Here is a 23,213-nt window from a genome sequence, read left to right as displayed (position 1 = left end):
GTGAAAGCTGGAGTCATGGCCGTGGGCTTGTTGTTATCTGTGGGGGGAACACAATGGGGGAGAAACCTGCTGAGGTAAACGCAGGGAGCAGACGTGGGTTTGTTCAGACCTGCTCCTCAGGCGCTTGGGCACGACTGTCCGGCGTTTTTTCCGAGGGCCTGCAGGGGAGGGCTGGCAGCGGGTCTGCTCTGCCACCGGGCCCCTCAGCGGCCATTTCACACCACGAGGCGCAGGAAAGCTCTCACTTCTCCTCCTTCAGACAAGGAAGCGTCTCCTCTGAAGACACTTTTGGACTTGAATGTGATATGCAAAGGCCACGTTATGGGGCCAGGGACACACACTTGGGTGTCTGTCTCACAGGCTGCTACCTGGCACGCTCAGTAAAGCAGACACTGAGTTTCGTAAGCGAACAAACGCAGCGCCCTGCAGTGAAACCGCAGCCGTTCCCAAAGCCAGCTTTCTGCCGCACAGGCGCCATGAAACACACATATTTTTCCAAAGAGCCTCTTCTACCAAAACTCTGCAAACTCGGACGCCACCTTGGCCTGGCAGCTGCCGGCAGCTGGGGCCTGCAGACCGGGAGAGCACTGGGGCGTCCCCGGGGCCGGGCAAGCGTGGCCAGGAGGATGTTCAGGGCTGCCCTCGAACCAGCCGTCACTGCAACACCTGCCATGACCTCCACGGACATCTGGCGGAGCTGCTGCCATTAACTAAATCCCCTTTTCCTCAACGTAGTTTATTAAATCACAGAGCCTCATAGTTACGTCTGACTCATATAACGTGTGAGCGAGCACACGTCCGTGAGTTCCTCCCCTTTTGCTCTGTTAAATCTATAGTTAAAAGACTTCTCCCACAGACGTATAGTGGAATTTTACTTAATTCCCAGCAAATAGAGCAGAGTGATAATGTGCATAAACAGTGCATAAGTTGCACCTGGTCATGATGCATTTTTGTGTTATTCCCATTAAAGGAGTAACAGTGAACTCCCAATGACCATATTGCAAGGAAGCCTACATAAAGTGTATTGAAGACACAACGCTGCACTGATGTAGAAAGCAATTTACTCTAAGTAAGTGCTTTATTTTTAAGCAACTGTACCACTAAAGCATTAAATAAGAAGTTTTTACAACCACCAGCGACAAGTGTGCACTATAACCTCCGTTTTGGGAATTGCTGCCCCCTGCAACCAAGTGCCATGTTTTATGTGCCCTTTGCCCAGCTGAGAGAAACACGCTCCACCCAGCAGCCCCGATGTGTCCCTGGTCACATCCCCAGTGGGGTGAGGAGCTGGTCCCTGCAGCCATGACCAGCAGCCCCAGAGCACCCCAGCCAGTACCTGCCAACTGCCTCCCTGGAGGTATTAGGGAGCTTTTTGGCGTGGGAGGAGAGCCCCTATCCCGCTGAGCCCCGCAGGAGGGCTGAATAATGGCCAAGCCACGTCTCCAGTGCAATCCTGTTTGCTTACAACAAGCCCATCTCCTCTCAATTCCTGCAGTGCAAGGGGCAGCTGGGTGCCATTTTGGCTTTTTTTCTTGCCTTTCTTTTTGGAAAAAGGGCAGAGGACCCTGTGGCAAGACCCTGGGCTGCCTGTGTTGCCCTGACATGTGGAGTGCAGGGTGTCAGCATCACCTCAGGACCACCTTCCTCAGGCCGTCACCTCACAAGAGGCCTCAGCATAGCCTGATGCCATGGGTTTACACCAGCACTGCCTGCAATACCAGCTTCCTGCAAAGTGAGCCCTAAAAATACCAGTTGGGCATCTGAAACCTGCCAATTTCTTTTTAGTCAGAGGTTCCCCGACACTGGGTTTCATCTGTCCTTTCCTGCCTTTCCACAACCCTTCATGCCATTGACTCATCTGAATGTGAACAACAGCAGGAAATCTCGCCTCTGCTGCGGCTGCTAAGACGTTACAAGACGCAGCACTAACCTTCAAGCATACACCAGGAAAAACATCTGGCACGCTTTTCAGCAAAGCATTTAATAACATTTGGTAATCCAAAACCACCACCAGACTGGGATTGCCATATGATACATTACTTCAAGGTGTCTACTTTTGTTTTCAGTAAGATAATCGATGGCTCAAGCTTGTTAATTTATAGAGAATTAGGGCACTGGAATTGCACAGGCATGTTTGGAGTGGCCCAGATAATTTCTTCTTTATAATAAGCACAATTTTCCTTATCTCTTCCTTTTTTATTTTTTTTTTTAAGACAAATTAAATAGATCAGATTAATAAATCAATGGCTAAATCTCCATCCCAGGAGAAGCAAGCAGCTCTGCTGCACACCTTACTACAAGTAAGTTGTTCTCTATGAATTTTTCAAAGATTGAATATTAATTCCATTCTCCTGAAGTCAAAAGATTTACAGAATATATTATCTAGAACAATCAAAAGAAAAGTCAGCATGAAATATGTCTCTGAGCATTCCCTTTCAACAGTTAAAACTTGATCTAATTTTCACACTTGTTATCAACATACTGTTGAAGATTTTATATTTGTAGTAAAAAATAGATCCCACCTAAGGAGGGGAGAAAAACTCCACTAGATTTATTAGCAGGCAGGGTTTCTCCTCTGCACACAAATTAGCACTCAGCCTCCGCTATGCCTTACCACAAAACAAATAACATAAAGACCCCTAGCAACTACAAGGGTATATTAGGAAAAAGTTATTGTAACAAGATTTTTTCCTCTTGGCTGGAAATCGCTCATAAAAAAATCCCTTAAACTTTAACCTGGGGAAGCGCGTGGTCCCCTTCCAACTGTAGTGCTGTGCTGGGAGTAGGAAAAGGGAGAAAGGAGAGGTAGGAAAGCAGTTCTTACTAGCTAGGGTAGAAAGTCAATAATGGAGAGCACGCATACAAAAAATCTACCGTAGTTCCATAGAATCACTTAGGTTGGAAAGAACCTTTAAGATCACCGAGTCCAACTGTTAACCCAGCACTGCCAAGTCCACCACTAAACCATATCCCTAAGCACCACATCTACATGCCTTTTAAATACCTCCAGGGATGGTGACTCAATATCTTCCCTAGCCAGCCTGTTACAATGCGTAACAACCCTTTCAGTGAATAAATTTTTCCTAATATCCAGTCTAAACCTCCTCTGGGGCAACTTGAGGACATTTCCTCTCGTCCTATCGCTTGTTACTTGGGCGAAGAGACTGACAACCATCTCGCTACACCCTCCTTACAGGTAGTTGTAGAGAGTGGTAAGGTCTCCCCTCAGCCTCCTTTTCCAGTTTCTGTGCATGTTTTCACTTGTCCTTTCCAATCACTTTGCACACTTCTGATCTCCCTGCTCTGATGTTTCTTTTTTCTCTGGTTTGTCATCACCCTCATCCCCACACTCAGCATGGAAGGAAGATCAGGCCTGAGGAGCTCACCTGCCTACAGGTATCACCATGTCCCCCACATCGGGCTGGCTGTCCCCTCTAACTGCCTTCACACAAGCAGGAAACTGAGCATTAAAAACCAAATGCACTGCCAATCTCTTCATAAATCAATACTCGCATCCTTCAAACACATCCCTTTTATGCAAAGCATGTCGTAACACCCTTTCAGATGGTTTTTGGCTGCAGGGTGCCAAAAGCGCTGCAAAGCTGTCGTCGCCAGGCTTTTCGGGACAGCTGCCTGGGCTGCCCCATAAGGAGGAGAGGCTGCTGCTCTGCGAGCACAGGGAGACAACCTGCACCCACCCGCACTGGGTGACGTGCCATGGCCCTGTGCACCGTGTCTTTAGGAATAATGACTCAGGGGGCACCAGGAGTCCTCCAGACACTCTGGTGCAGAGCCAAGGCCCCCCTTACTGTGTCAGATGAGGCCATGGGGCCAGCACAGCCATCACTGCTAAAAATTAACCTGGCTTAAAACCTTGATGTATAAAATAAATTGTATCTAAAAAAAAAAAAGAGCGAGCTTATTTTTCTCCCACTCTCAAAATAATAATTAACCAGGTTTTAAGGAAACACTGTCTCAAAATCAGTAATAAAAGCTGTTAGTGGTAACCATATATGAGAAGGAGCTAGAGGAATCCATAAATGAGAAACCTTGAAAGCAGCGGTGATGAGGTGTCAGAATTCCTAAGAAAATTACCAAGGCTAGGAAAAAGTGTTGGGAAGACCTCAGCAGGGCCCCCAGGCCAGGGAGGCGCTCCAGGCAAAGCCCAGAAAGTCCACCAGGGAGAGAGGTCACAAACGCAGCAAGAGGAGGAAGGTGAGAGAAAACAAGTCAATCGTAGACTTAGTTCTCTGCACCAAGTAAGGAAATGTTATAAGATCTTCTGCCTAGGGACCCCAGGGTTGAGTTCCCACAGATGTGGGCAGAAAGGGTCCCTCTTTTCCAGTGTGGAGTTCTCCTGTGCTCCAGGAACATCCCTCCAGGGCTGGCAGGTGAGCTGGGTGGTTCACACAATGCTCCTCAGCCTTCCCCCAGGCAGAGCAGGTTTTCAGCTGTGGGGGAAGAGGGGAGAACTTGTGTACAAATAAAACTATTACCCTCACTCCTTTCATTCCACAAGGAAAATACAAACATATGGGAAATACTGCAGGATTATCAATTAAAATTACCATTTCACATCTCCTTAATGGTTAACATTTTATTTATGGCAGTTTACTTGCAATTGATGGCTATGAGTTTATACGTGTTAGTCAACCCTGTAGCCTTCCAAGACAAAAAACAGGCTCAGAGCAGAGCATGTTCTTAGCTCAGAGACTTGTGGCCTGAGGTATGTAACAAGTTCCACACATCTGTGTGACACCTTAGCTTACCCACCAGGAACCTAATATCACTTGGGTTTTTTGCTGCCATAGTTCTGTTACTTTTGGGTGTGAGTCACCAGTTAGCCCAGGCCTGATGGTGTTTTTACACCACCGCTCCTCTAACATTCCTCAAATAAGAGAGTGCTCTTAGCAGGCTAACATCATCTGCAAATAGGAAAACAGTGTAAAAACAATAATGCTAAAAAGCAACTAGTAAATACCTGGCTTTTTAAAGAGTTTGAGAAGGTAGTAAAAGAGGACACACATTTACATTGAGTTACCTCTTTTTTCCACAAGCTAAGACTTCTTCCCCTTTACTGTTTTCTTCTTGGTCAAAACACAGTTGCTGATTTTAATATCTGTGTATTTTGCTCTCTTGTACAAGGATAGATCATACTGATCTTACTCCATCAAGGCAAAAGCACAGCCAAAGGTTGCCTGGTCCCAGGGACATATCCTTGTACAGTTGGATGCTGTGCAAAAGCTGGCAGAGGACTCCAATGTTATGTATGACTTGGCTCGCTCTCTTTTGGCAGAGACAGGGGAGAGTCGAGCAGATGCACATTTCCTTCTTCCACCAGCCAGTAAAGCTCAACTTTTTAATTATCAGATGAACCTGGAGACGACCACAGAAGGGATAAACACAACAAACTGTGCTTCAACGATCTCCCACTGAACCACAGATGTGAAAATAAGTCCTTTGCTGCTGCTAGTAGATGAGTTTTCTCCAGCATCTTCACTCAGTTTAGCGTACGAAGGGTCGCGCTGAGCCCTGAGCCTGCCCGGGCTTGCCAGCAAGGCTGCTGCGTAAGCACCGCGCGTGGCACCGCACCGAGGGCAGAGCCTGACTCACTCCCAGCTCCTGATGCCATTCCTCAGCTCTGGCAGGATATGGAAAATGTGTCAAGCCTGCCACACGATAGTAAACATACTCCTTTGGGCTGGCTTTGGTGCTTTAACCAGCCTGTTTTAGTTTAGGCAGTTTGTAAACTACGCTTTTAAGACAGAAGATCAAAAAACTCGCTGGTGTGGCTCCTCAGTAAATGCAAAGATGACTTCAGAGTGCTGTGTTGAATAACAAAACTCTCTCCTTTTTTTTTTGTTTTTTTTTGTACAGTGCCAAAATAGCCCAAGTGTTGGAGCAGTGCTTTGAACGGAGGTTACCTTCATGATTCACAGCATGAATGAGCGCTTAGTGAGCACATACAACAGCACTGTACGAATCAGGAAATGGCTCTTTCAGGCCTCCTTACAAAAGGAAGTGAGTCTGAAGCTTGCTAGATTTACAGAGAGGATGTTCATGAACTCAATCTAGGGCAGGAGATGGGGGAAAAATCCCTTTTCTTCCACTGTGGGTTGACACACTAACTGCACGTTTCTGTAAACCATTTTTAATAACAAAAAAAAGTAAGTAAAGGGGCTAGAACTGTGGTGGTGAGGGCTTCCTCCACAGCTGCCTGCCTACAGCCCATAGCTGGTGCATGTGTACATCCACGGAGACTCTTGTGGCTTCATGCTTCAACGCCCCTGCCATTGCTGGGAAAATCAGAGCTTTTCTCCGCCCCTCAGGTAAAGCTGTGGGGTGTCACGGAGAGAGCATCACTGCCCACCTCTGTTCAAGGAGTCCTTCCTTCCTCCTCTGCCTCTCGAGCCAGCTGCCCACGGAGTTGGGGCACAGGGGGCTCACAGGGCATCTCAGCGCTCCTGGCCAAGTGCTGGATGTGGCTCAATTTCAGTTCAAAGAAACAGATTACTCCTTCAAAGGCACGGGTGCTACGCCCTGGAGTTGAGTGAAGGTACTTCAGGTTAAGACTTGGGAGGTGCAGATGCAGTGGGACACATTAGATTTTGAAAGATTTCAGTACAGGACGTGGTATGGTTCTGTAGTCTTCACACCACAGTGGCCAAAGAAAGAAGAAACAAGGCTCTTCTCTTGAGGTTACTCTTATATGCAGGTATGCCGTTGCTGATCTCACTACTACCTTAAAAAGCAGGCTGAGCCAGCCCCTGAGGCAAGACGCCCTCACAGGCAGCCCTCCAGCGCTCCTCTGCACAGCGGCCTCAGGGCTGCTGGCCATCTTCATGGGGTAGAAGGACTGATGAAGCCCAGTGCTGAAGGTCAGCAGCAACAGCTGCCCTGACACAGCCTCTGCTCTCTGCCAAAAAGTGTGCAGCGAGTGATCCATCCTGTTACTTCATGGGGCTGTCTTAGGAACTTCAAGGCAGTAGATCTGGACACTCAGACTCCACCTAGCTTTAGTCTCTATCAAATTAAATTATCGAGTCTTGTGCAGGTTTATATTCACACTGTAAACAAAAAGAGAAGTTTCCTGACTAAGCTCTCCCATTGCCGCACTGCTGTTTGCATGGTGGGCACAAAGACTGTGGGATCGTGAGTCTGAGCACAGCTCAGGCTGCTGCATGGCTATTCCCGGGCACACAGCTGCGATGCACCCGAGATCCATCTTCCTCTCTATGGAAGTTCCAGTAAAGCTTACCAATAACAAGATCATGCCTCAGTAACTGGGCTTGTTGATGGAGCATCACATCCAGCTTACCTGCCACACATGACTGACTGGCTTTGCATGTTAGTTGGTAAATTTAGATCTCTACATGCACTCAAAAATAAAAAGGCCAGGAGTCAAGAGAGCCTGACAGCTCAGTCTGGTGCAGGCTTTGTAGCTCTGTTTCCCATGAAGAAAGGTATTTTTAGGGGAAGAAGACTGGTAACCAGCTATGAGACATTCTGAGCCCACTTTTGACTTCTCCAGCTTTTAAAACCAATGCAATGGCTTCCAGTAACACCAGCTTGAAAACATGGCTGTGAGAGCAGCACTCTGGTGAACTCCAGGAACTTCAAAGCCAAGGTGAAAGTCTAGATCAGACTTTGGTCTTTAACCAGAGATGGCCAGTAGTGAACTTCACTGACACGAAACTGGAGAAAACAACACAATTGCATCAATATACCAACGTTGCTTCTACAGAGACCTTGAGAAAGCTGTCAGCTCCAGTCAATTTAAGAACCACACAGTCAAAAAATACCAGGATCAGCTAATGGTCCAGACTCAAGAGGTCAGCGATTGTCACACAGTTAGAAACATTTTTTTTTTCTGCTAAGACATCATCTGCTTTGTAGTTAAGATATTATTATCAAAAGATTTGCCTTGTAAACAGGAAGCTTTTGTACCTGTCAAAACCCTCTGCAGTGGGGTTGACTGAGGCAGCTGCCAGGCCAGCCAGGTGCAACAGCCGACCCTGCTTTGAGATGCTACATCCAGGAAGGCCCAGTGGGAAGTTATGCTGGCCTCCCCAGCGTGCCTGAGGAGCCAAAACTCTCCTTGTCAGTAGCAGTTTGTTACGATAAAACCGGCTTTACGAGGAGCCTGGAGATTTATGGGAAGGTACAGAAATGACCTTTGGAAAACAAAAAAAGGGAAAAAGAAACACTCGCAGCAGGAGCTCCTCTGTGTTCCGAACCAAATGTGCTCACAGTGAGACTCTTCTGCCAGGGCTAACCAACAGAACAGCAGCAAGCCCCTGGAACTCCCAGAGCATTCTCTCTAGGTCTAAAATACAATTCCCTCCCTATCAGTCTTGCTCTTTACTGCACTGTAGTTACAGCTCTCTTCAGAGGTGACAGATGCAACGAAGAACGCCCCAAAACGTTTCATTACAACCTCTGCTAACAGGTCTGTGTCTGGGGCCTTCTACAGTTAGAGCACTGAGTCTAACCCAGATTTTTGCAATAAACGCTTGTGGCAAAATACTGTGCTTTTGTTCAGGGCTGCAAGACTATCCACCTGGGCTAAGAGGATTATTCCAGGTTGGTGATGCTCTTTCTAGCAAAAGCAGCGTCTACGCTGTCCACTTTTATGCAGACAACTAACACACCACCTACAGGAACTGCCATCCCAGCACTCAGGCTGAACAGGCCACCTGATCATCTCCAGTTCTATGATTTTCACATGCTGCAGAGATTAAAGACGGTGTTTTTGAGAGAGAGCACGGTAACTTGGCCCCAACGTATTTGCTAACAGCCACTATGGCCGAGGACCCTGAGATGAGAACACTATTTCCTCAGTTGCACAGACCCCAGCTACCAAGCTGAAAGGCTTCAAATGGAAGGATGGCCAACCTGTTGATGTGAAATTTGAGCAGGGAATACACTGTTTTTAGCTTATGCTGTAATACCCACAGGCAAAGCCTGGCAAAAGATAACACGTGCATGCACAGATTAGTTCTGTGCATCTGTGTCAGTGTACAGATGTACACATATGTATGAGTCGTGGGCAACTGCTCTCCTGTTCCTCATTAGGAAGGTCAGTGCCAAGTGAACTGAATGTTTGCAATCTCTTGCACTTTTACCAGCATTAAACTTTTTTTTTTTAATTTATTTCCTGTACTTGTAAAAAACAGAAGACATAAGGAAAGGATTTCAGTTAGGGCTCTCTTGCTCACATTTTGGAACCGTCTCCTCATCATGTGCACATGCAGGTGCTCTGAGGCAGCCATTTCCTGCTAGATAAAAGCATTCTGTTTACATGTCTATCATTTGGGACGTTTTTAAACAGCAGTGTAAATATGCAGTATGAAGACATGATCAAGTCAAAAGCACTTAAGTCAACTGATAACTTATTTAACCCAGGATTTTTTAAACATACACACACATATATATATATATGCAAAAAAATAAAGAGTAAAGCTTGTTGTGTTTGAATGAGGACTGGCTAATGAAACAGACTGGACATAAAGTTTCACTTTGCTCTCACAGGCAGTAAAAAGAAATAGAACAGCTAAAAACAGCATCGAAAAGGAGAATGGGGAATCTTGGTGGAGTCTGGGGGTGAAGATACCTGAATTATCAAGTAATTATGTTCTTAAATGCCAATATGGCACATGCCAAATATTAAAAAAAAAAATACAGGCATCTAAATCTGTATTCCTAACCCAATGGTAATAATTTCCTCTAGGATATGAGAATGCAGAAGTGAAGGACTATCTTCAAGGGAAGAAACAAATCTATGCTTGTATTGCAAGAGTGGTGTAACAGAGCAGTGACAGCTGACCAACATTTCCCAATTTTCCTTTCCACTATTGACAAAAACCAGTACTTTGATCCTCCCAAGCCCGTCTGAACTATGTTGGCAAATTTTAAAGTAAAACCAAAACACACACATCCAGCAAAGCCCGCATAAGAACTCTGCTCTTTTGTTACATCAACATCCATCTTTACCAGCCTACAACAATCATAGGAACAAGCACTGAACACGTTGGGAGATACTGTTTTCCCGCCTGAGGCAACCACATGCCTTATGTCTCTATTAAAAAAAGAGCTGGCCTGTTTTATAATGCCCATGCAGACTGGTATTTGCACTGCCAAGGTCTGTTTGTTTTTCTCTAAAAGTCTGTGGAATACACTCAGCCAGAATACCTAACCAAGTAATAACAAAGACATTTAAAAGCATTTGGAATACTATTTACTTTGTATTTGCTTCCCTATTCTTTGTAGAAAGTTATCATAACATACACACATTTAATTCCATCATTCCCCCAGTCCTCATGTTCACCGATTAACTTAGGAACACTTAAGGCTCACCAGTAGAGCCTGAAATGCTCTGAGCCGCTTGGATTACAGTAACTTGTGAAGCATCATGTCCCAAAAGAGACACTCATGGAAATGGCAACAAATGATGAAAGGGTTATAATTGTGCAAAGATTTCAAAATGCTGGAAATCCTTTTGTATTTCCTTTCGCTTCACTTTTTCCTCCCCTCCCCTAGCTGGGAATAAGGAAACAAGCCAAGTTATTCTATAGCTGGTTCCCACCACTGTAAAGTTCTGGTTCCCATTGAGCTGTGCATTCAAGCAAAAACAAGAACAAACATTAACAGCTCCATTCCCATCCATCTACTAGACAGGAACTCACAGATGCTTCATTATATACCTCCTGCTGGCACTGATGAGGCAGAAGATTTGTATAGAAAGGAGGGGGAGACTCAGACAAAACACAAGAGACATTGTAATTGTTCTCGTTCGTAATTCTATTAGCTAACATTAGCCAAAACATCATGCTGCTTGGAGCTTTTCCTCACTGCTAAAAATACAGGCATTGTCAACAGCACCTCGAGAACCTTTCATGGACTGTGCAAATGTCACATACGTGAGTTTAAAGAAGACAGGATGAGGGAAAAAAACAGGACCATTTCGTGTAACTGGATTTTTATTTTATATATAAATAATAACAAGAAACTGAGGATTTTTGAGACTTGCTACCTGCAGTGCTGAACCTGCAATGGGACAAGCACGGGCAGACTTGAGTCCCACTGCAGAACTGAAGACAAGATCTCAAGACTGACCCAAAATACATAGTGTCCTTTCACCGATTCCATACCAGCAGCCCAAGCAGCACACTGTCAGTCTTTCCTGAGGCAGAAGGCAGATTAGTCACATTCAAAATCAAAATGGATTCAGATGGTTTTCCTCTTTTTCTTGGGAAATTGTTGCTTGTATCTGTATTTTTTGTTCACCTATAACCAAGGAAAGGGGACAGAAGGTAAGTGGGAGAGGGAGGTAGGGAAGGAGGGGGAAAGCAGAATTAAATATCATAGACCTTCTCTTTCCTCAAATAAAATTTTATCAACTTGCCACAAAGAAAATTCTTATTACCAATTTACTTCTAGTAAAAAGATTTAACTCTTTGTATTACTGACATTACGGCACTAATGATTATGTTTGCTCTAGAAAATTCAATTCCTATAGTTGAACTGTATAGAAATATAAAAGAGAAAGAACATTTCAGAACAACAAAACACCAACTGAAATCTTGTGCAAAAAAGCTACTTTCTCAAATAGAATTCTTTTTAATTATTTTTTCCTAATCTCACTTATTCTGCTGTAGATCTAGGGTAATTTAACTCAAAGAAATGGAATTACATAAATACAGAACCTGAACAGAGTGAAAATGAGATATGCTGTCTTCATGGAAAAACACAAAGCCGTGTCACTTCCGTGCGACTTTCAGCACAACAGCTGGATAAAATTAAAGCTTGCTTCCCCAAGATGGGATGTGGTTTGAGTTGCAGTTTGCATACAATTATTGATGACAAACACACTATAATAAAAGAGGTGCAATACTGCTGTTTTTTGGAATGGAGAAATATGTTACTCCCTCCAACCTGAGGTGATTTTGTCCTTGGCTGATCATTCACAATTCAGAGACCCATGCTGTGGCAAATCTTTATGAGGAAAATGAGGTTGTATTTATTTTAGTAACCAGATTCAACCAGGAATACTGCCAACAGTTGAAAATACAGTGAGACTTTCAGGACTGACCTCATTCAGAATAAACAAATATGGCTTTTCAAAGATCACAGCAGTGTTCTCCAACCTTTGGGATCACTCAAATCCAACAAAACATCTGGACTTGGGTATGGAGTTAAATAACTGGATTGGATTTCAAGCAGAAGTAACAAATTGCCACCCCTGCAGAACAGCTGAAAATTCATACTGAATTTAACTTTCACCATCTGGTTGCTCTAGGTCAACAAATCTAGCAGTTCCATTTATGTATCTCCTCTAGAAACACGTGTCAAAACAAGTAGCAGCACCCAGGTACTTTAAGCACCTCAGAAGGTACCTTAACTCTTCAAAAAGAAAAACAGTAGAATATCTGAGACAGCAGCTGTTAGTGAGGTTTTCCTCAAAACTTGCTTACATAGCATGAGTATATTTATAATTAAAACCCTGAGGACAAAGGATCTGGATACCAGCGTTAGTATAAGCCTTCCTGACAGCTTTGTTCCCTTCCTTTCACCCACCCCTCCTTAAAGAGAAAACGTGCCTTAAGCAAAAAAGCACTATCACTTAAAAAGTGAATAATGACCTACCAGAAATTATATTTACATAGTAAAAAAAGCTAAAAGAAAATAAAAGCTATTTACAGGTTTCTGTTTGTAATGAACCTTGATATTTGTGTACAGTGTCCCACATATATAAACAAAAGTTCAATTTTTCTGTCTTTTTATCATTTAGTAGCTCTGTCCTAGTTCACAATAAGGAGAATTTTTTAGTGACTTTTAGAGAAGCTTTTAGAATTATAGAATGGTTTGAGTTGGAAGGGACCTTAAAGATCATCTAGTTCCAACCCCCTGCCATCAGCAGGGACACCTTCCACTAGACCAGGTTGCTCAAAGCCTCATCCAGCCTGGCCTTGAACACTTCCAGGGAGGGGGCATCCACAACTTCTCTGGGCAACCTCTGCCAGTGTCTCACCACCCTCGCAGTGAAGAACTTCTTCCTAATATCTAATCTAAACCTCCCCTCTTTCAGCTTAAACCCATTTCCCCTTGTTTTGTCATTAGTTGTCCTTATGAAAAGTCCCTCCCCAGCTTTCTTGTAGGCCCCCTTCAGGTACTGGGAGGCAGCTATAAGATCTCCCCAGAGCCTTCTCTTTTCCAGGCTGAACAGCCCCAACTCTTTCAGCCTGTTTTTTCTTCCTCTTGGTTCTCCTGAATATCTTTACTCAAAATAAAACTGTTCTTCCTCTTTTTTTTAATTTTTTATTTTATATGGCTATTTTATAAAATACTTGGAAAACATGTATTCTTAAATACTTCATACTGCAGAAGGAAAAACTAATGTACTCAGTAAATCAGCCAGCCAACATACCCTTTTGCCCCTGAGAGAATTAGCTACAGCAATTAAAAATACACTAAGGGAAACACAACATTAGAAATTAGTTTTGCTTTTAAAGCTGACCATAGAGCAGTGGAACGCTGTTGCTCAGCAGATGTGTGCGTTCTATCACATCTGCAAACATTTGTGACTGGTGATGATGCCTGGAAGAAAAAATGTGTGCAGTTTTCTAAATCCAGACTCTATTTACACAGTTGGCAGTTTGGCAAAGAAAGAACTTTACCTGATAAATGGAACACTGCACACAAAAATAACGAGGAGTCTCTACAGTGCTAGCATTACTTTCTGATGAAAAATAAGTTTAACATAATATGAAAATAATATAGGGCAAAGACAAGCAAGTAGCAAACAGTTCAGAAAAGATAACCTTTACCAACTGATAGCAGAGTAGATATTATCTGATTTTGTACTAAATTCTGTCCAATTACATTATCATTAGTAATAATAAGTCCCAAACACAGAGCCATTTTTGTCCTATGAAACGGAACCATCTTTAAGAGGCTGAGAAGGTGTTTTTGTTTTGCTTTTCTAGAAACTGTAACAATCATGGGACTTGCTGGAGTTTAGAAAGCAGCCCAGTGGCCAAGTCAGAAACAAAACTGGCGTCTCAACTCGAGTTTCTGGCTCGGAGAACTGGGAAAAGCTGCCTCTATTTCCTCCATCATTCATTCCCAGCTGATGAAGCACGTCTCATCAGGGAGGTGCATCAACACAAAAGGTCAGGCACACTGTGGACTGTTACAGGCTGTAAGATAACGTTGTACCCTGGCACTGACAAATCTTCAGAGAAAATGTATCAGTAGGAAAGAGGTTTCTTTCCCCTCTTTCATCCCCGCATGGGTGTGACAAAGGCAGCAAAGAGGTTTTTGATACACGGGGCAGAAATGGGAAGGAGAGAAGGAAAAAAAACCCAATACATTAATGATGCCTTGCTAAATTTACTCAGAACCCTTGGAGGAGACATATATTTACTTGTTACGTTCTAAAGATGAAGAATTTAGGTAAGTTAAATAGTGTTAAGGAGCACACATATTCTTGAGAAACGTTAAGATTAATAAAGTTATTACATCTCCTCCCCTCTTTCTTCATCAATACGAAGAAAATAACTACAAGCAAATGTTCAGCTTTTCCAGGTTACTTTGCTGCTGTAGTCACAGACTGTTATCAGTTTTACCTGTTCGATGCCAAGTGATCTGATGTTCTACTACTTCTGTGCTTGCTCTTCATTTGAAGCAGCATGGATTTCCAGGGGCTTGTCACCATCTGTATCACCCTTGAGGAGGGAAAAATATGCACAAAGTTTCAACTGAGATAATGCATGATTAATGTTTTTGCTAAAACAGAAACCCTCTTCAAAACCTGAAACAAAAACTTCTCGCAAAATCAAGTGGTTGATGAGACTAATTCAGTATAATATACTCAAATATGATCTTCTCCCAAACGTTTTCTAGATTTCAGTCTTCCTGTAGTTAGCTGCACAATTAAGGGATTTGAAAGAACAAGTAGTTCAACAGAAATGTTTTAATTGACTCATTTTGCCTGCACTAATAACAGAGGATGAATTCCCACAGAGTAGTTGCTATTTTGCATTCTCTGAATTCTGTGTGGATTTACACAATAGGTCTCTCTTAGTACGTATCCTTTGAGAGCGTTCTCACACTTTCCCTGAAATAAATGATAGAAATCAAAGAATGAAGAGAGGCTTGTTAAAGCATCTGGTCTATCTATTTGCCAAGTGTGCTATAATGAACAGGCACTTGATTATAGTTTTAACTAGATATCAATTTAGGAAATACTTAAAGGGCCACACACATGGCTAGGGGACTGAAGCACGTGACCTACAAGGACAGGCTGAGAGATGTGGGTCTGCTCAGCCCAGAGGAGACCAGACAAAGGGGGAACCTAATTGCTATCCACAGTTCCTTAATGGGCATTTACACATTTGGAAGAGCTAGGTTCTTCTCAGAGGTTTGCACCAAAAGGACATGGAGCAAAGGACACAGGAGTACGGCAAAATTCTATTAGATCTAAGGAAGGAAAAAAAAAAAAGTGTATCACACCACTGACCAAGCACAAGAGCAGATTTTCCAGAGAGCTTTTTCAATTTACATCTTTGAAAATATTCTGCACTTGACTGCACAAGGCCTGAGCCACCAAATCCAACTTCAAAGCTGTCTCTGCTTTGAAGAGGGTGTTGGATGAAATGATCAGAGGTCACACCCAGTCTGAATTATTCTTAAATTCTACCTATGAAAATTAAATGGCATTTTCTTTTTATTCTAAAAAGATACTTTTACCAATATGATTTCAATGTGATTGAAAAATGTACCAAAATAAGGCAAAAGAGACTGGGAAACAGAAACATGTCACAGGATGGGTCAAATTTATGTCCCAGCACAAATTTACTACTATGAATAAGATACTGAGTCTATGAGAGACTGCATATGCTGTACTGGAGATATGGACTCAATACATCAAGATTCAATTATGAAGATAATTCTTGAATTCCTTACACAAAGTATGTCTAGCAAGACCCTTAAAAGGTAATTCTTTCTTTCAAAAATCCATTTTGTTTTGATCTCTACCCTGGATATTTCACAGTATAGGAAATCACATCCACAAACCACACCCATTTCAAAATAATGATCTACTCCATAATTTTCCTGCACAGGAACTTGTAAGTTACGACATTTTACTACAATTTATAATGAATAATCTGACTCACGATGCCTCATCTCAGGGATTACTCAGTCGTGAACAAAGGAACTAAAAATAAGTTGTTCGCAGAGAGTTCTATGTTTTCTCACTTGCTTGTTTTAACTTTTAAAAAGCAAATACCATCTAGATAAGCTTTATTTTTTTATATTTCCTGAAAGAGGAAAAAAACCCAAAGCAACACACACACACAAATGTACAGGAAAACAGGGGTCTTGCTCAGTTCCTCTGTTTCTGTGAGCTAGTAGATCTCATCACACAGCTTATCTTCACTACATCTATTAAGCTGGAATTATTTAATTTGAGCCAATCTACTGCTAAACTGTGGATTGGCTAAACTCACACAAACTCATTTGCTGAATTAGCAATTAAGAAGTTCTTTTAGCTCCATCCACTGTACGTGCCCACTATGCAAACAGTGAGACTGATCAAGCAGCAATATGCGTAGCCAGGAAGGGAGCCGCTCCTGTCCTTTGAGCTGGCACAGGAAATAAACACACCTAATTTTACAACACAGTGTCAAAGCCCTCTGGTCACACTCAAAACCAGATCAGAAGCAAAAAATGTGTTTAAATCAGTGACCCAGAAGACAGACCTCCTCTGGGCCATGATGCCCTTCGTAATTAGAAGTAGGCACACATTCAAGACGGTCTTTCTACTTTCTGGCCTAACACAACCATTCCATAACGTATCTGGGTGGCCAGAGGAGTTCACGCATCAGCGCTCCGTCCCACAGCAGAAGGGGAAATATTTTGCAGCATTTTCACATGTCTGACAGTTTCAACTGAAAGGTGACTGATAAAAAAATTCCGTAACACATTCATTAGTAAAGTGTTCAAAGAATTGGTATTCCATGGGATTAAAAAAAAAAAAAAAGCTATCATTATTCAAAATTGAAAATAATATCGAAACTAAGGTGACTGTACATAATGTTTACATGAGTGACTAAAAGACACTCCAACTCAGCTCACAGTACCTAACAGAGATACATTGAGACCCAAATTTTAGATGACAAACTTAAAAAACAAATGCAGTGATTTCTGGGAGCATTTTCCTTCCGTACAGAGAAAAATGCCCAAAAGCAACCCAGCCTAATGTCAAAAAAACAAGCGTGGGGGTGGCTTCTTCCTCACATTACAACCTCGCCTGATGCAGGAGTTACTTTCTGTTGCTCTGAGAAAGTTCTGCAGATGGCCAGACCCTTTTGCACTTATAAACAGCTCCCAAGGTAGGCACACATCTCTCTCATGCTTATGGAAAACTCTTGAAAGGTAGAGTCTGACCACCAGAAAAAAACAGCAGCTGCAAAAGAAAAACAAAGGCTCACCTGGGCTAACAGATTAATAATTTACCTTTTCTTCTGTCCTCTTCTGTTTGCAATGTATTGCTTGGAATAAAGAGAACGTCACTGGTTTACCTCATTCATCCTCCCCCAGTCAATCAATAACTCACTCTCCTTCTTTTGTTTTTATCTGAGCTTGAACTTAACTCTCTCAGAGATATGAAGCACTTTAAAAAATATTACTCTAAGTTGCCCTAAAGGGCACCAACTTTTTGCAGAGTAGATTCTGTCTTTCCCACCTCTAACACATTTAAATTCACCACTGCCTGTACTAAGGCTCCAGTCCAAAAGAATAATATTTATAAGTTTTACTCTGTTGTTGTTCTTACTACCAAACAGTAAAAGGAAGCATACAACAGTGAACAGTATTTTCTGTCAGAAGTAGATGTTTATCTGTTAGTTCAGATGACCAACCTTTTGCTTGTCTGTTCAGAAGCTACCAAAGACAAGTCTTAGAAGCATTGTTGTAGAAAGAAGCTCTCCCAGCTGCTTATGTTGTGTTATAAAGGATGCTTAAAACACAAGTGACTTAAGAACTCTCCACTTAAAGTACAGTTGAAGGTTTGCTACTGTCACAGTCCCTGATGCTGACAGTAAAGCTCCCCAGGTAACAGGCTGACATCACAACTTCCACAGCTTTTGGATGAAGAAAGTTTGGGTCCACAATTTCCTTGATGCTTGTTCTGAGTAAGTGCAGGAAACAAGTAACCAAAGCTGAGCAGACTCTGCACTTGGAAGTACTCTGTCACCAGCCAGCACTTAATAAAATACACAGAGATAGCCATATAGACACGTTTTAAATATTGATATATTTTTATATGTGCAATAAAAATGTATCTGTATGTTTAAAAAATAAATATATATATATGTTATACATTAGTATTGGTAAGTCACGGATGGTGTCCATCAACAGACCAGGCAGGGATGAAAACCAAGCAACAAGAAAATTGTGGTTTTTTACGTGTTTCAGTACTTATTAGCTCACTGGCTGGAACAAAACCTGGGTTTAAGTGACTTGGTGCCGTAACACACGCCCTTGTCACTTGAAGATGAAGTCATTATAGTAGGAGAACTAACAACCCTACAGCACAATACAACAGTACAAATTATGGAAGTACTGAAACCAGAGGCAGAAGAGGAAGGGCAAAAAGGCTGCACTTTATGAAAATAAACATCAAATGAGCTAACTGACAAACAGGACCTGATTGTCAGAAACTTACAGGCAGCATGTATTGAACTGTGGCTCTGCAACACTCATCTTTAAACAGTTTTCTGTAAAGAAGTTATAATCCTTCGTGTAGAAAACCACAGTCCTTAAGTTTATGCTGCTGCACAAAATACTCAAGCTGCTACAGGTTGTCCATCCCTCTGACCTAAGGACAGGTATTAAAGCTGGTAAACTCAGCCAGCATTGAACAGAGATCGCTGTGGGGGGAAAAAAAATTAAAAAGAAAAAAAGAAGCTGCAACTCACTGGCTTACCAGTTCAGCCAGTTCAACACTTCTGTAGAAACTGGAAGGCAAAAAAAGAGTAGAAGAAAAGAAATGTAGAAAAAGATGATCTTGCATGAACTATGGCACTACTGGGGAGAGCAGAGGGACCAGTTACTCACAAAGACTAGCTGAAGGTAAAGCAGAGTATTAGCCTTCATAATAGCAAAACTCCAGTAATGAAAGTCTGATTCCGCCTAAGGCTACTGAAAAGGGTTTCAAACACATCACTCTAAAAAAACAGCATAAAGGCATAAGTTGGTATGATTCTCCGTGAACTTTGCAAGCTAAGTTTATGATAAACAAGGTTTGAGGGACACATCTTACATTTCCATTACATCCCTGGACGCTTACAATCTGATAAGATAAATGTTAATACAAATTTCATTGATTTTTGTGGAATTACTTCTTGTGAGTAAAGTTCACTCAAGTAAGCAAAAGATTTTCAGAAGATAAAGCCCTTAAAATATTACCGATCCCCAAACAAGATATTGACATTTCTTCTACCATCTCCTCTACCTGGGGGAAGAAGTAGAAAAGTTGTCCACTCTACATCAAGACAAAGTATAAAGAAGCTGAATAACTATTTCTGCTGTCTCTTATTAGGAAAATGTTTCATCCTCCTGGAAATAAAAAATGTGAACACTGATCCTTCCTTATGGTACTTGCACAGTTTTAGCAGAGGGCTTTCACCCTGACATCCTGTAAGAGCTGGCTCCTTCAACAAGCCCGCTTCGGGATACCAGAATGCTGCACTGTAAACATCGTCTTCAAAACCTTATCACACAAACTTGCTCTATGGAGAGGCTCCAGCCACAGTGTTTTGAAACGTAGCAGCAGAAGGTCCTGGAATTCATCTTTCTCTGCAGAACTTAAGATTTCAGTTGATATGACTTCAGTTTGGCACAGGTTTTTGTTTCATAAAACCTTGAGAAAATTGACATACCACATCTATTTTAATGACATATTGCTCCACAAACATGAAGTCATGCACAGCTGTGGTACCTATGACTATCAAACAAATTATGAGCAACATAACAAATTAACACAAGCCAAGAAGAGCCACCCATATATTGCTTGACTATTTTCAAGAATCGTTTGTGTAGCAACAGGAAAATGCTAGAGTGAATGTCAGAAAAACAAAAAATAACATCTTTTGCTCTGGCAGGGTTTCATGCAATGGGTTACATCTGCTGTAACAACAACTCAGGAATAACATTTGCATTTGCCTTCACTAGTTAAGGAATCTAGCTGCCTAGTAGGACAATAAGAAATAAATATACAAAAACAACCCAATTCACAGGGCTGTCAAGTTGAGAAGAGTCCCAGAATGCTTTGCCAATTTTAGTACGTGATAGAAGTATTCATTTTCTTCCATGACACTTCTGTGGATACTGATTTGATGGATCTAATAATTTGTATGAAGAAAAGGTTTGTTTTTTGTTTTTTTTTGCATTAGTATAACCACACAGCTTTAGAGACAGACAGCAGAAGTTTTTCTAGGGTAGACTTCACCTCTCATATCTCATGTTAGGGACATACCAGTGCTTCTATGTATAAAAACAGGGAGAGGTTTTCATTATGAGCTGTGCCAGACCACGTCCTGATAGAACATCACAACACTATCTCAAAAAACCCTAAAACAATTAAACCAAAACAACAAGAAAAAACCCAAACCCACCTCTACCCCCTCAAATTCTCAACTATGTATTTTATACTGCTTCACCAGCACAGACCAAAGGAAGTTTCAGAGCCGACTTCTTCCATGAGAAATACTTTTCAGTCCACATTCCAGTGACTTCAAAAGCATGTGACTTTTTACAACTGCTGTTCAGCCTCTCTGGACACCCAGGAGACAATACCCTCTCTTTAACAACTTCAAAGGACAAAGAAACAATGAGGCTGTATACTCCAGTGGTAACAGATCACTGAACATCTGAAATGCAGGCAATCTCATCAAGTGCACAGTGCTTCTTCATTTGAGTCAACAGGATTTTTGTACCTTGCCTAACCCATGAAGTTAAATGGCAACATTTAAACATTAACAATATCTGATAAATCAGATTAACTTCAGGAGGAAACCATTCAATGGCATTTCACTCCCCTGTGCAAATAACATATTTTGGCAACTAAGGGGTGTGATTTAAAGATTCTGCAAGGAGGAAGAGAAAGAAGTGTGTTTACTTAGTGGTCTCTGCAATTTTGCATGTCGTTTGTTTTTCTGCTGAGGTAGCAAGTGCTTGAATAAGCCTTATAATAAGATGAAAGCTCCAAAAGTTTTTGCCTTTCAATAACAAGCACATGTTTCCTTTGAAAGCCTGGGACACAAAAAAATAAAAAGCTCAGCTAGTTTTTACTCATGCTCTCGGTTTGTCTTTCTGAAATATTTTAATGTTGCCTATTTTTTTGAGATACTTTTTGACACCCTAGGTTCTAGGAAAGGTACAGTACAAATAACTCCCCTTTGTTTATTCAAAGAGCTATACAAGTGCATTTCCTGAAGCGCCCAGGGCCAATACAGGATGAGTACCACTGATGAAAGTCTCCACTCTTGTAAGACTCGCCAACTGACAGCACACGTGAACGTTTCTCCAATCCAGCTTGTTTGGAACTAGTCCCACACCTAGACCCACACCTAGACCCACCTAGGGAACTCGGTCCCATACCTGCAGTCTCTTGAAGCACAATTACCTCTCCAGAGCATCTCTCTCTTAGTGGCTATCCCCCTTACATCTTAAGTTTCTGAGCTGAAAACACCATTATTCTGGTTGGATAGGACTTCTGGTTTACAACAACCCAGAAGCTACACACCATTGTCAACCCGGTACGGACTGTTGCCAGCCGTGAGCTATAGCTCAACCAGGAGGTCCACAGTACAAGACCAAGACTTTCTGCTGGTTCAAAGTTGTTTCCAAATCACCTGTTAGCTTTGCCAGGCTACATTAAGCAACTCAAATGAGAGATGGGAAGCAGCCTGCAGCTAGGGCAGCAGTTTATAACAACGGAACGAGCATAGCTGCTTAGAAATCAGGAATTAAAGCTGCAGTGAGTTTAGAAGTGAATTTAAAACCACAAAAGCTTTATGTTGCGCACCTGAACTTTTATTTCTTTAAGCAGCAGTTAAAAAAATTCCCTTAAAACCTTACAGGCTCTCCCTGGCACACATTTAATCAACTCGCACAGTTCTCCAGTCCCTTACACCCTGCTCCACTGAGCCATCTACATGTATTTCCTGGAAGTCAGTTTGCTTATCTGTATCCAAGAGGTACAACTACAAAGACAGCTTGCTCCTGTGGGGTAACAGAAATGTCTAGTAGATAAAAACCAAAACCATCAATAAGATACTTAACTCCAGAAGCTTCAGGCAGGTTATAAATTATGATTAAGACATCACATAATGTAATGATTCATTAAAACAAGTTCTAATTTTTTCACAAGTCAGTGCTCATCTTCAACTAATATCATTAATTAATCACAGTGCACTTATTTTGAAACTTGGTAGCATTTTGTAGAATGCAAAATACATTAGAATCAGCAAAATAGAATCTTATTTCTGATTTTTTTGGGGGAATATTTATGAATATTTGCTCTAACATAATGATATCACTGTACATTGCTCTACTGGACATTCCCATCCAGTCACAACATCTAGCAATCTGTAGAAGCAAACAACTACAGACACACAAAACTGAAATCCTACAATTTCACTACAGTTGTGTATTATGTTTGACCAACTTTACAGACAAAGTTTAAGTACTGTGTCCAGTTCTGGGCTCTCCAGTATAAGACAGACATAGACATACTGGATAGAGTCCAGCAAAGGGCCACAAAGAGACTGGAACGTCTCCTTTGAGGACAGGCTGAGAGAGCTGGAACTGTTCAGCCTGGAGAAGAGAAGGCTCAGGGGGATCTCATCAATCTACAAAAATACCTGAAGGGAAGGTGCACAGAGGACAGAGCCAGGCTCTTTTCAGTGGTGCCCAGTGACAGGACCAGAGGCAATGGGCACAAACTGAAACAAAGGAGGTTCCCTCTGAACATCAGGAAACACATTTTTACTGTGAGAGTGACCGAGCCCTGGCACAGGTTGCCCAGGGAGGTTGCAGAGTCTCCAACCTTGGAGACACTCAAGTGCCATCTGGACAGAGTCCTGGACAAATGACTTGAGGTGGCCCCAGTTGAGCAGGGGGGTTGGAGTAGATCATCTCCAGAG

The 23,213-nt window shown here is 42.2% G+C and overlaps 1 protein-coding gene across 1 annotated transcript in view; it reads right to left on the bottom strand.

The window, feature by feature from the left end:
* Positions 1-10,961: 10,961 nt before the first annotated feature.
* APOO (apolipoprotein O) overlaps positions 10,962-23,213 on the bottom strand; it is a gene marked incomplete at its 5' end in the record, with an annotated part of 30,663 nt that continues 18,411 nt past the window's right edge. Inside the window, 2 exons of the mRNA XM_010173438.2 lie at positions 10,962-11,286; positions 14,628-14,726. Of these exons, the coding sequence (XP_010171740.2) occupies positions 14,658-14,726 (69 nt within the window). The remainder of the gene's footprint in view (positions 11,287-14,627; positions 14,727-23,213) is intronic.

Source organism: Antrostomus carolinensis, unplaced genomic scaffold, assembly GCF_000700745.2.
Source record: "Antrostomus carolinensis isolate BGI_N321 unplaced genomic scaffold, ASM70074v2 scaffold9068, whole genome shotgun sequence".
Taxonomy (NCBI): Eukaryota; Metazoa; Chordata; class Aves; order Caprimulgiformes; family Caprimulgidae; genus Antrostomus; species Antrostomus carolinensis.
Note: the sequence above shows the minus strand (reverse complement) of the source record. Positions and strands in the feature narration are given on the sequence as shown.